Below are 13,736 nucleotides of genomic sequence, written 5' to 3'. Positions count from 1 at the left end.
ATGAGAACAGATTTGGCTAAATGAGAGGCTCTGGACTGAGGTCTAAGGGGTAACTTTACTCTTTGATGAGCATACTTAGGTGGATATGTGCAAATGGGAGCATTTGAAGCCAGTGAAAAGTAGAAAAAAATGTTATTAAAAATATAAAAGTTCAAATCACCCCCACCTTTTACCCCATTCAAAATAAAACAATAAAAAAATACTCATATTTGGTATCGCCACGTTCAGAATCACCCAATCTATCAAAATATAAACTAAATGAATCCGATCGGTAAGCTGCATAATGAGGAAAAAAGATCAAAACCCCAAAATTGTGTTATCTTTGATTGCCGCAACATTGCAATAAGAGGCAATCAAAACATCGTATGTACCCCAAACTGGCATCAATAAAAACATCAGCTTGGCACGCGAGAAATAAGCCCTCACCCAGCCCCAGATCATGAAAATGGATACACTATGGGCCTCGGAAAATGGCACCATTTTTTTTTTCTTCCCTTACAAACCTTGGGGGTTTTTTTTCACCGCTTAAATTAAAAAGAACCTATACATGTTTGATATCTACGTACTCGACCTGACCTGGGGAATCATATTGACAGGATAGTTTTAGTAGTTAGTGAACATAAATAACGTAAATAAAAAACACAGTTGTGGTATTGCACTTTGTTTGCAATTTTCACCACACTTGGAATTGTTTTTCCTGTTTTCCAGTACATTATATGGTAAGTCCAGTGATTCAAAAATACAACTTGTCCCACAAAAACAAGCCCTCATACAGCTATATTGACAGAAAAATAAAGTTTGCCTTCCATGTTTCCTTTTGTTTTGCAGACAGTTAACTCTGGAGCCAACTCAATCTCCTACGCCAAAATACAGTCGGCATGTATTAGGAATACCAAAGCGTGGGGAGGAAGAGGTGAGACGTCCACTATGTGTAACTTAATAAATGATGTTGTATTTTACCTAATATTACCTATCATTCAAGAAGAATTTCCAGAATCTGCCATTGCGCTTGTATATGACCGCTATGTTACCTTATGTGTTTTTCAGTATTCTTTTGTAAGTTCTCTTGAATTTTTGGTTTTTCTTTAGCTTTGCTGAATAATGGGCTGACGTTAGCTGCTCGATGTTCTTCCAAGCTGAGGAGCACTGCAGCCTGTGCCCCATCGCGGAGAGTCTTCTGATGGACTAGAAGATGGTGGTAGTCTGCGTCCAGGATGACCTCTCCGTCCTCCAGCCCTACTACCATCGTGGCTCAGCTACTCCTTCATGAGAACTGGCCACTTGTTAGCCATCTCCCTAAGCTTGTCTCCCAGACGGTGGATCATGGTGTTCACAAGCTTTAGGCCATGTTCCCGGGTGCCCTAAATGCCGTGTTTTTTTAGATATATCAAAATCTACTGCTTTTAACAGTTCAAGCAGAGTCAATGTGATTGCATGAACTCGTGACCACTGCATTTACACACTGTTCACAGCTTCATTTTTTTACATGCATTTTTTTATTATTCTAATAAATGCAGTTGCATTTTAAGTGCAGAATCCCATCATTTTTGGGCTAAAAACACCTTAAAAATGGCAACAAAATGGAGCAATAATCTGAGCAGATTGCTGTGGTTCATTTTGGGACAGATTCCTGCAGAGAAAACACCACATATTTCCTCATGGTAACATGGCGTAGGGTTCACTACACTAGACTAGTTACGTAGGTAGAGTAACAAAAGAGAAGTGGGAACATTTCTTCCTGGCTGCAAATCCATATTCCATGGTTTACAACAACAAAAAAACCTTTTCTTCCTGACATGACACGCCTGTGGGTACTGGTCAGGGATGATCTTCTCACAAATGTCCGTACATGTATTTCATGAGGTAGCAGTGACATTGTCCAATATCCCAGTGACTGACCATCATCAGATATCATGTTATTCCTAGGACTACATGCCCATATAGACGGCTCAGGAGGGGTGATCCTACTGACAGATTCCCTTCAAGATTCAGTGGAAACTTAGTGATGGAATACCCATTTGTGATCAGGGATGTGTGGTTAAGCGTGTTTATTCCTCTTCCTAGTAATGTCATTTTTGTGAGCCTAAAACAGATCCTTCTCACAGTGGAGATGTTCGTATTTGGGTGTGATTAGCATCTTCCTTCCTCCATATTTGTTAAATTGGTGTATGATTGGTCCATTAAACTGATTAACAATATTTTAAATTTATAATGCCTGATTTTTATATTTTTTACTATTTTATTTCTTTGGGGTTTTTTTTTCAACCTAATAACACCTTACTTGTTTTATGTAGGTACTCTACTCCCCTCCAAACCCTCAGGTCTCTATTGATAACATGTTAGAGATCCACGAGATCATCAGTCCTGGAGAGGGCACCTCAGACGCTTCCATTCATACCATAGATCCAGCACAGATCATCACTGTGAGCCCACCAGCTTCACATCTTGGGTAAGGGCAACTTGTTGAAGTAGTAGTGGGGGTTTAGACACTATGTATGAAATGGGGTTTGAAGAATCTCACACCTTACTTTTTGTCTTTCTCTATAGTGATTTGGTTCAAGAAGTTATTGACGATCCAGTTCTACAGTTGCAAACCTTAGCGGATCAAAACCTAAGTCCAAGCAAGCCTCATGAGCTGGCACTAGATGTTGTGCAATCAAACACCTCTGAAGACCCTGACAGCGTCATTAACTCTATCCTAAGTGAAAACTGCACAGGAAACGACATTGATCTCCTGGACCAGTAAGTATGAAAATTAGATGGACACAAAATATGAAGTTGAATTTTGACTTTTCCCAGTTGTTTGACAAGTCTCCTGACATTACATTTCTTTGGGGACTTCCTGCTTTCTGTTGTAATGTATGGTGAAATCTAAGGCTGCGTTTCCATGAAGAGCATTCTGGAATACATATATTTGTATTTGAACTGCGATCGGTAAGTAGACTACATCTCTTGTGTACACGTATATAGTAGTGTAAGAGATGTAATCTTCTTACCGATCGCGGTCTTCTCCGGGTTCCAGCATCGCTCCAATCACTGGACTGCAATTCCAGCTCACTGAATCACACTGGGGTTTGTGTGAAAAATTGCAAATTGCCTCTTCAGAGAGGAGAGGACTAGAACTCTAGCGCCACCTATTGGAAGGAGCAATCCTACAAGTCAATATCGACCTTTTAACGAGCCTTGCCATATGACTTGGTATAAAAGCAAACCAGAATCTCAATTAGCAGACAGTGTTTCGTGGTATTGCCCCTCATCAGTGCAAAATATGAGATCTGATTTGGCCAGGTGAGAGGCTAAGGGGTAACATTTCTCCTTGTGGAGAGTGACAACCCAGGCCTTGGCATGTCACAGTGATGAGACTAGTATGCCATGCATCATCCTCTGGGAAATGAAATATGCAAAAGTACAAGGGTACAAACGCTATTTCACCCGCCATAGCATCTGAAACCCATTTGACCTTTTTTCTTGATTGATCTGTTTTGGAGCCTGATCTGCACTTTGATCATTAATATAAGGTGTTATGAAATATAAACAGAGTACCCCCAGGGTTATGATCATATGATATTCTGTACATTATAAGCACAGCATTCGGGCAGAAAAAAAACACCTTTTTTTCTTCCTAGAGATGAAATCCAAGACTTCCTTAGTTGCATTGATGCTAGTCTAGAAGAGCTACAAAGCATACTGTCCCAAAAGAAGTTAAACATAGACCCTGATGTTACTGATGAGGTAAGACCACTTTCATTAACTGGAAATGCTGCATCCATTATGGTTTTTGTCTACCTAAACGTCCAATGTGTATGGTGGCCTCGCAACTGGTGACGTCAGGAAAAAGAAGGATGCTTGTTCAGTGTAACAGCTGCTCCTATTCTTCTCCACATCAAAAACACATGTACGTGTACAGGGGGATTATAACTATCTGCTAAACAAGCTCTGACATGGCAATGTGTCGGCCCCTGATCTTGTCTGTGTCCGGCACACTGCCCTGTGTAGATCACACATTACTAAATTCTCTACATTATACTGCTTAGTGCCGTTTAGATATAACCGAAAATGAATCTTGTGGACAAATCTCCTTTATTCTCCAACTTTTTGCAGCTGTTTAAACCTGACTTGTCCTCCTCAGATACTCCAGTTATTGATACAAACACCAGCATAGTCGATGTGAGTACATTTACCGTTCTTTCAAATATATATATATATATATATATATATATATATATATATTATATATATATATATATATAATATATATATAATTACAATTTATTGCATACATGCAATATGTATAATTGATTTGTAAGCATGTGTGCTTTTTCTGCAGGATCTAACACAGACCCCAGGAGATATTGTGGTGTTGGACAGCGATGATCATATGAGTAAAGGTTCGAGTTAACTAATAACTGTTCAGTTGACAATTAACAACCAGTGTTTTGGATTGGTGAATAATGCCCTTAGAAGGGTCCTTTTTTCCTCCGTCTGGCTGGTCTGAATTTGCCATGTTTAACTGTGTAGGAGAGCGCAGCAATGGGTCCCTATGGTGGATGGATGCCAAGGCACACATCCAATATATTGTCCCTCATAAACCTCATAACCTGTATGCACCTGACAATAGGCTGAGGCGCTGAATCCCGTATACCCCACATATAGAATCTTGATGATCCATGCTGTGACTGGGTCTATTTTGCAGAAGATGACCTATCATGAGTGCATTGAAGAATACAGGGGCAGGAGCACATGTACAGGCCTGTGCTGAAAAAAATGAGTACATAGGGTTAAGCAAATATATTGCTTAACGACCGCCGTAACGCATTTTCACTGCGGCAGTTAAGGGTACTTTTTCCTCAGCGCCGTGAAAATCCGTCGCTGAGGAATAAGGCTCTAGCGCCCCCCAGAGTTGCAAATTCTCCGGGGTCTCAGCTACCGGGGGTAGCTGAGACACTGAAGAATCTGATCAGGGCCGGTTTTTCTGGTCCCCTATCACGTGATCGCCGTTATTCACCGAATAACGGTGATCACACAAAAAAAAAAATGTACCCGCGGTTTACAATGATTTCTCTCTCCTCTGACATGATATACATGTCAGAAGAGAGAGGAATTAAGCCACCCGGTATCTCCGCCGTCCTCCGATCACCCCCCAGATCTTCCCCCGGCGCTCCGGCATGTTGCTAGAGAAAAAAAATGGTGGGCGCATGCAAAGTGCGCCCGCCGCGATCTGCCCGGCAATAACAGGGAATTTTCCCTATTGGTTCATTTTGATCACTATGATTAAACCAGATCACAGTGATCAAAATAAAAAAAAAAATAATAAATCAAACCCCCTCTTGTACCCCCCCTTAGGTAAATAAATATTATAAAATAAAAAAATGTATATTTTGGGTTAGCCCAGGGTTAGGGTTAGCCCAGGGTTGGGCTAGGGTTAGGGTTGGGATTTTTTCAAAAGTAAAGAAAAAAAATTATGACGGTATGGCGACTAGTGTTGAGCGCAAGTGCTCGCTACTTGAGTTTGCATCGGGTGCTCGGGTATGCACGGAGTATCGCGGGTGCTCAAGTGACATGCTCGAGTCCTCGCCCCGCATTTTTCGCGGTTGTTATACACCCAAACAAAACACGCGGGAATTGCCTGCCATACATGAGCGATCCCCGTATTTTTTTGGGGGGGGGGGGTCTAACAGCCGTGAAACATGCGGGACGGGGAATCGAGCACCCGCGATACATGGTGCATACCGGAGTACCCGATGCAAACTCAAGTAGCGAGCACTTGCGCTCAAGACTAATGACAACTTATTCAATATGATGACCTAATGTTATCAAATTCTGTGTTGTACCTCTGGGTTCAAAATGTTCACTATACCCCTTGATAAAATCCTTGAGGGGTCTAGTTTCCAAAATGGTGTCACTTGTGGGGGGTTTCCACTGTTTAGGCACATCAGGGGCTCTCCAAACGCAACATGGTGTCCGCTAATTATTCAAGCCAATTTTACATTCAAAAAGTCAAATGGCGCTCCTTCCCTTCCGAACCCTGCCGTGCTCCCAAACAGTGGTTTTCCTCCACATATGGGGTATCGGCTTACTCAGGAGAAATTGCACAACAAATTTCATGGCACAATTTCTCCTGTTACCCTTATGAAAACTCAAAATTGGGGGCTGAAAAACATTTTTGTGGGGAAAAATGTGAAAATTTTATTTTTACGGCTCAATGTTATAAACTTCTGTGAAGCACCTGGGGGTTCAAGGTGCTCACCACACATCTAGATAAGTTCCTTGAGGGGTCTAGTTTCCAAAATGGTGTCATTTGTGGGGGGTTTCCACTGTTTAGGCACATCAGGAGCTCTCCAAACGCAACATGGCATCCGCTAATTATTCAAGCAAATTTTACATTCTAAAAGTCAAATGGCGCTCCTTCCCTTCCGAACCCTGCCGTGCGCCCAAACAGTGGTTTTCCCCCACATATGGGATGTCTGCGTGCTTAGGAGGAATTGCACAACAAATTTTGTGGCCCATTTTCTCTTGTTACCCTTGAGAAAATTAAAAATTTGGAGCCTGAAGTAAAATTTGTGTGAAAATAAGTTAAATGTTAATTTTTTCCTTCCACGTTGCTTCAGTTCCTGTGAAGCACGTGAAGGGTTAATAAACTTCTTGAATGTGGTTTTGAGCACCTTGAGGGGTGCAGTTTTTAGAATGGTGTCACTTTTGGGTATTTTCTGTCATAAAGACCCCTCAAAGTCACTTCAAATGTGATGTGGTCCCTAAAAAAATGGTTTTGTAAATTTTGTTGGAAAAATGAGAAATCGCTGGTCAACTTTTAACCCTTATAGCTCCCTAACAAAAAAAAATTTTGGTTTCAAAATTGTGCTGATGTAAAGTAGACATGTGGGAAATGTTATTTATTAAATATTTTGTGTGACATCGCTCTGATTTAAGGACATAAAAAAAAGTCAAAGTTTTAAAATTGCAAAATTTTCGTCAAATTTCCGTTTTTTTTTCCACAAATCAACGCAAGTGATATCGACGAAATGTTACCACTATCATGAAGTACAATATGTCACGAAAAAACACTCTCAGAATCAGGGGGATCCGTTGAAGCGTTCCAGAATAATTACCTCATAAAGTGACAGTGGTCAAAATTGTAAAAATTGGCCCAGTCATTAAGTACATAATTGGCTCCGTCCTTAAGGGGTTAAAGCACCACTCCAGCATGTTTTATTATTTTGTCTATGGAGTGGTGCTTCAAATCTAAGTCCCCTGCCCCCTGTCTTATACTCTCCTTCCAGTGTCTTCATCTGTTCCCACCGCTGTCGGTCTCCAGCAGTTTGTGACCTGCCTGCTGCTCCAGTGTTTCATGGAGCGAGCCGGAGGACACCACTCTATACAAGTCTTTGAGAGCCTTGTTCTTGCCTTGTTCTGGCTCTCATAGACTTCCATGTACAAATTAAAGATTTCACGGCTAGTATGAAGCTGCGGTGACAAGATGGCGTCTCCAGTCCGGAAGGTGTAGATGCCGGGGGGTGAGTATAAGAGTAGGGGCAAGAACCTTAGGTTTAAAGTACCATTCCAGCGCTGAAAAAAAAATGTTGGAGTGGTGCTTTAACACCTTCTGGATTAGACAAATTTTAATTCTTCTACTTTACCTTTTTCCTGTCCTTCCCATGTTTTTTGTGGGACAAATTTTAGTTTTGAATGACACCATTCATTTTACCGCATCACATACTGAAAAATGGGGGGAAAAATTCCATATGGGACTTTAACCTGTAATCATTTCATTGCTTATATTATATTCTGCAATACCACGGTATTGTAGTATATGGTACAATTTATCACTACTGTTATGGGCAGAAGCTGCTATGTATTTCAGTCAGCATCTGCCCTGTATAGAGCGGACATCGTTCCTGAGCCCACTTCATACACGTGCACCCTGTCCATGACGTACATGTTCAGTAGGGGGCACAAAGAGGTTAAAGAGGACCTTTCACCAAATTTTTCATGTTGAACGTCACACACAATGTAATGGTGGAATAACAGTTTTTTATGGGGTTTTTTTGTTGCCTCTCCATTGCGGAAATATTAGTAATCAAAGTATTTGGCACCTAATGAGTTAACATTGTTTGACGTCCGAGTGTGTGTTTTCCAATGGTTTTTACTGGGGACGTGGACTTTTCCCTGTATGACGCTGAGCAATCATAAGCCTGCAGCCACACTCAAAGCAAAGAGAAGCACGACCCACCGTAGTGTAGAGCAGGTTTCTCCGGGTGTGAGAAGTAATGACACTGCTCTGATCTCCTGGTCTAATGATCCCCTGGTCTAATGATCTCCTGGTCTAATGATCCCCCCTGGTCTAATGATCCCCCCTGGTCTAATGATCCCCCCTGGTCTAATGATCCCCCCTGGTCTAATGATCTCCCTGGTCTAATGATCTCCCTGGTCTAATGATCTCCCTGGTCTAATGATCTCCCTGGTCTAATGATCTCCCTGGTCTAATGATCTCCCTGGTCTAATGATCTCCCTGGTCTAATGATCTCCCTGGTCTAATGATCTCCCTGGTCTAATGATCTCCCTGGTCTAATGATCTCCCTGGTCTAATGATCTCCCTGGTCTAACCTCCTGCGTCAATCAGTGTTGAAGGAGGGGCTGTTTTAAAGGATGGGCTGTGTATCAGCTCTCCTGATTACTTAGTGCAGGGGTGGGGAACCCTTTTCCTGCCAGGGCCCATTTGGATATGTAGACCATCCCTCGGGGGGGGGGGGGGGCGTAAAAAATTATCAACTTGAAAATTACCATGCTACATTTGGCCAAACATTTAATTAACTCACCCCTAATGTGACGGCTGAAACGGCGTCTCTTTGGTGCAATTTGCCTCGGTCTGGAGTGCAGGCAACTTTTTGCTGTAAATTTTGTAAAGAACTCGCAGCTGTAAGTCATACTGAACACAGATGTATATTACACTGCAGGACTCACAATGGGAAATTCATCACTGCTCACATTACATTTATAGAACTCAGGCAGTGGGAGGGCTGCAGTGTATACATCACATAGGAGACACTGGGGCTGCAGCATATCCATTACACAGGAGACGCTGGGGCTGCAGCATATACATATTATAGGAGAAACAGAGACTGCTGTATATACATTACCGGAGATATGGGGCTTCAGCATATACATCACATAGGCAATATAGGGCTGCGGCATATACATCACATAGGAGATATCTGGCTGCGGCATAGACAATTAAAAGGGACATGGGGCTGCGGCATAGAGATCACAGGGGACATGGGACGGCAGCATATCCATTACACAGGAGACACTGGGGCTGCAGCATATACATATTATAGGAGACACAGAGACTGCTGTATATACATTATCGGAGATAAGTGGTTGTGGCATATACATCACATAGGGGACATGGGGCTGCGGCATATACATCACATAGGGGACATGGGGCTGTGGCATATACATCACATAGGGGACATGGGGCTGTGACATATACATCACATAGGGGACATGGGGCTGTGACATATACATCACATAGGGGACATGGGGCTGCGGCATATACATCACATAGGGGACATGGGGCTGCGGCATATACATCACATAGGGGACATGGGGCTGTGGCATATACATCACATAGGGGACATGGGGCTGTGGCATATACATCACATAGGGGACATGGGGCTGCGGCATATACATCACATAGGGGACATGGGGCTGCGGCATATACATCACATAGGGGACATGGGGCTGCGGCATATACATCACATAGGGGACATGGGGCTGTGGCATATACATCACATAGGGGACATGGGGCTGTGGCATATACATCACATAGGGGACATGGGGCTGCGGCATATACATCACATAGGGGACATGGGGCTGCGGCATATACATCACATAGGGGACATGGGGCTGCGGCATATACATCACATAGGGGACATGGGGCTGTGACATATACATCACATAGGGGACATGGGGCTGCAGCATAGACATCACATAGAGGACATGGGGCTGCGGCATATACATCACATAGGGGACATGGGGCTGTGGCATATACATCACATAGGGGACATGGGGCTGCGGCATATACATCACATAGGGGACATGGGGCTGCGGCATATATATCACATAGGGGACATGGGGCTGCGGCATATATATCACATAGGGGACATGGGGCTGTGGCATATACATCACATAGGGGACATGGGGCTGCGGCATATACATCACATAGGGGACATGGGGCTGCGGCATATATATCACATAGGGGACATGGGGCTGCGGCATATACATCACATAGGGGACATGGGGCTGCGGCATATACATCACATAGGGGACATGGGGCTGCGGCATATACATCACATAGGGGACATGGGGCTGCGGCATAGACATCACATAGAGGACATGGGGCTGCGGCATAGACATCACATAGGGGACATGGGGCTGTGGCATATACATCACATAGGGGACATGGGGCTGCGGCATAGACATCACATAGAGGACATGGGGCTGCGGCACAGACACAGGCTTGCTGCAAATTTTGTCCTGGGGGCAAGCACAAAGCAGTGGCCCATGATCTGCAGCCAGGAACCATGCATACTACTTATAGGTTCTGTAAGTGAGCCAACAACACTACAAATACAATACAAATTGTTGGAAAACAAAGTGTGCAACTTGTAAATTCAATATGGTCCTCATAGCATCTATTCATATATATTCGCCTATATTGTAAAATGAACAAAAAATCAACCTAAAACCGAACAGAAATGACAGTTATATCTAGAGATGACCGGATTGATTTGTGGGACTCCGGTACAGTGTCCAGGTCAGTGGCACCTGGCAGCTAGAAGGGAGGTCCACACATCTCTTACCTTCCAGCATCCCTGGCACGACTTTTGATCAGCCGGTGCTGGCGCGACATCATCTGCACATCGCGTCACACAGATGGCGTTGCGCTAGCCTTGACAAATCAAATGCTGTGTTAGGAATGCTGTAATGTGAGAGATTCGGAGATTTGCAGCCTCCCGTCTAGCTGCCGGGTACCACCGACTGGACTGGAGTCCCAAGAATCGAACTGCTCGTCCCTAGTTATAACCTTTCTTGTAGTAGACCTGGATACATGTAAAAATGTGGTGCACATCTGGCTTCAGGCTGTGAGCACACTTAGTGGTGTTTTTTTCTGCACAAATTTGGCACAGAAAATATACAGCTTTTTACAATACCAGGAATGTGAATGAGATTTCTGAAGTCTTATACACACATTGCTTATTTGTTCCTTGCGGATTTGCAGCAGATTGAAATCTACAGTGTGTCATTTGCAGTGTTTTTCTCCCATACTAAATAGTGGGGAAACTTGCACAACAAAAATGCTGTCAAAAACGCGTCTATTTAATGCATCATTTTTCCTGCCAACACATCAGGATTTGCAGCAGAATTTTCTGTTACAAATCCTGAACCTGTGCATATAACCTAAGGGTATGTGCATATGTTAAGTGTTCCTTGGCTGGAGAAATGCTGCGTAAAACAAATTGAGTTTTTTATGCGTTTTTTTCCCCACTCTTTAGAATGGTGAAAAATGCTTGAAAGAATTGACATGCTGCAGATTTGAAACGGCTTTAAAGGGAACCTGTCACCGGGCTTTTCTCATATAAAGTATGACTAGCACTTGTACGTCCTCATATACAGCATTCTAGAGTGCTGTATATATGTCCCCAATGTGCTCTGTATCACAAAAAAAGAGCTTTTATTATACTCTCCTACGGGGCGGTCCGGTCCGGTCTGGTGGGCTTCTGTGGTCTTGATCCAGCGCCTCCTCTCTTCTTGAGATGCCGTCTTCCTCCTCTGCTTTGGGTGGATGACGCAATCTACGTGATCCACCCAGTGCCCCCCATCACGCTCTTGCGCAGGCGCACTCCTCTCTGCCCTGGCAAGAGCAGAGCAAAGTACTGTGATGAGCATGCTCCGGCACTCTGGCCTTTCCCCTGCGCATGTGCGTTATATGAAGGAAGAAGGAGGACTTAACGTTTTAACTTAAGTGTCAAATACTTTGCTAAAATCTCCGCAATTGAGAGGCAAAATAAAATCGTTTTATTCCACTCTGCAGCCACTATTACATTTTGTGTCTAGTTTGACTTTTAAAAAAAAAAAAAATGGTGAATGTTCCTCTTTAAAGGGAGTCGTCATCACCAAAGGCTAATTAAACCATTTATACAGATACAAGTGCTTCTCACTAAATTAGAATATCATCAAAAAGTTAATTTATTTCGGTTCTTTAATACAAAAAGTGAAACTCATATATTATATAGTCATTACAGAGTGATCTATTTCAAGTGTTTATTTCTGTTAGCGTTGATGATTATGGCTTATAGCCAATGAAAACACAAACATCATTACCTCAGTAAATTAGAATAATTAACAAAAACAACTGCAAAGGCTACCTAAGTGTTTAAAAAGGTCTATTAGTCTGTTTCAGTAGGCTTCACAATCATGAGGAAGACTGCTGACTTGTCAGATGTCCAGAAGGCAGTCATTGACACACTCCACAAGGAGGGTAAGCCACAAAAGGTGATTGCTAAAGAAGCTGTCTGTTCACAGAGTGCTGTATCCAAGCATATTAATGGAAATTTGAGTGTAAGGAAATGGCATACCTGTGGAAGTGCCAGAAGACCGATCATCATGGGATACCAGGCCTGGCCAGACCGGCTCAGGTAGCGGGGGTTCCCTTCCTCTGCTGGCGCGGTTGCCTGAAGCGCCACCGCTGAAGTCAGTGGGCCTCCATGGTGGTAGGGGAGATGCGGCGCGAGGCTGAAGGAGGTGGCATCGGCTGCAGACCCGCTGTGTCTCCCGGCGGTGACTGCGTGCTCAGGGTTTTGAGCAGGTCTTCCGGGTGCATGCGCGCCGGGTGCCTCCCTAAGACATGGGCCGCAGTGCACCACTGGGAGTTCGGCGGCCGGTTGGGCGCAAGGAGGCATACAACCTGAGCCACGCCATACTCCTCGCACCTAGCGATCCGGCGCCAGCACAGCATCAAGGAGGGGCGTCTCCACAGGATGCAGGCACGCTGGTACGATGGGGGAAGTGTGTCCCTGTAGCCTTGGTGCGGTGCATGAAAGACCTGCAGGCATGGCAGGTCGATTACAACAATTAAGTAACACAGCTGGAAGGGGGAGGGATCCCCTAGGGATTTAAATACCGGGAGCGAGCACTGGGAAAGTGCTTCTTAGTGCACTCGGGCCTAGCCATGAGCGAACAGGAGCTGCAGGAGGTGCAGTACCTGCACACCCACTCACCGCCGCAGCAGAAGAAGCGCGAGAAAGAGACAGGACGGCAGGGAGACGCTTCCCGTCATCACCAGCAGGGTATCAGCGGAACCGGGCGTTCTGGCAGATCATCTCAGCGCAGCAAGGACTCCAGTATGGCATCAGTCTAGAGAGAAAACCATCTACCGGAGCAGGCAAGACAGGGCAAAGGTAATCTTGATAGCCCCCTTATGGCCGAAGAGGCCCTGGTTTTCCTGGCTGAGGAAAATGTCCACCTCTGACCCATGGGTTCTTCCGGAACTTCCGGATCTCCTTTCCCAGGGTCCGGTCCTCCACCCTCAGGTAGCAAACTTACACATAACAGCCTGGATTTTGAAAGGGCGCTATTAAAAGATAGAGGTTTTTCCACAAATTTGATCTCCACGCTACTGCAAAGTAGAAAACCGGTAACCACTAGACTTTATGGGAAAATCTGGAGGAAATTCCTTT

At 44.1% G+C, this 13,736-nt stretch overlaps 1 protein-coding gene across 1 annotated transcript in view; it reads left to right on the top strand.

Moving 5' to 3' along the window:
• The window catches only part of LOC141154642 (heat shock factor protein 3-like), a 52,616-nt gene that overhangs the window by 28,204 nt on the left and 10,676 nt on the right, over positions 1-13,736 (top strand). The window contains exons 7-12 of the mRNA XM_073640907.1: positions 829-913; positions 2,295-2,449; positions 2,548-2,742; positions 3,627-3,732; positions 4,102-4,167; positions 4,328-4,388. Coding sequence (XP_073497008.1) covers positions 829-913; positions 2,295-2,449; positions 2,548-2,742; positions 3,627-3,732; positions 4,102-4,167; positions 4,328-4,388 — 668 coding nt within the window. The remainder of the gene's footprint in view (positions 1-828; positions 914-2,294; positions 2,450-2,547; positions 2,743-3,626; positions 3,733-4,101; positions 4,168-4,327; positions 4,389-13,736) is intronic.

The sequence above is a fragment of the Phyllobates terribilis genome, unplaced genomic scaffold (assembly GCF_046119375.1).
Source record: "Phyllobates terribilis strain yellow unplaced genomic scaffold, ASM4611937v1 Scaffold_7__3_contigs__length_470593459, whole genome shotgun sequence".
Taxonomy (NCBI): Eukaryota; Metazoa; Chordata; class Amphibia; order Anura; family Dendrobatidae; genus Phyllobates; species Phyllobates terribilis.
This window is presented reverse-complemented; position numbering and strand designations above follow the sequence as displayed.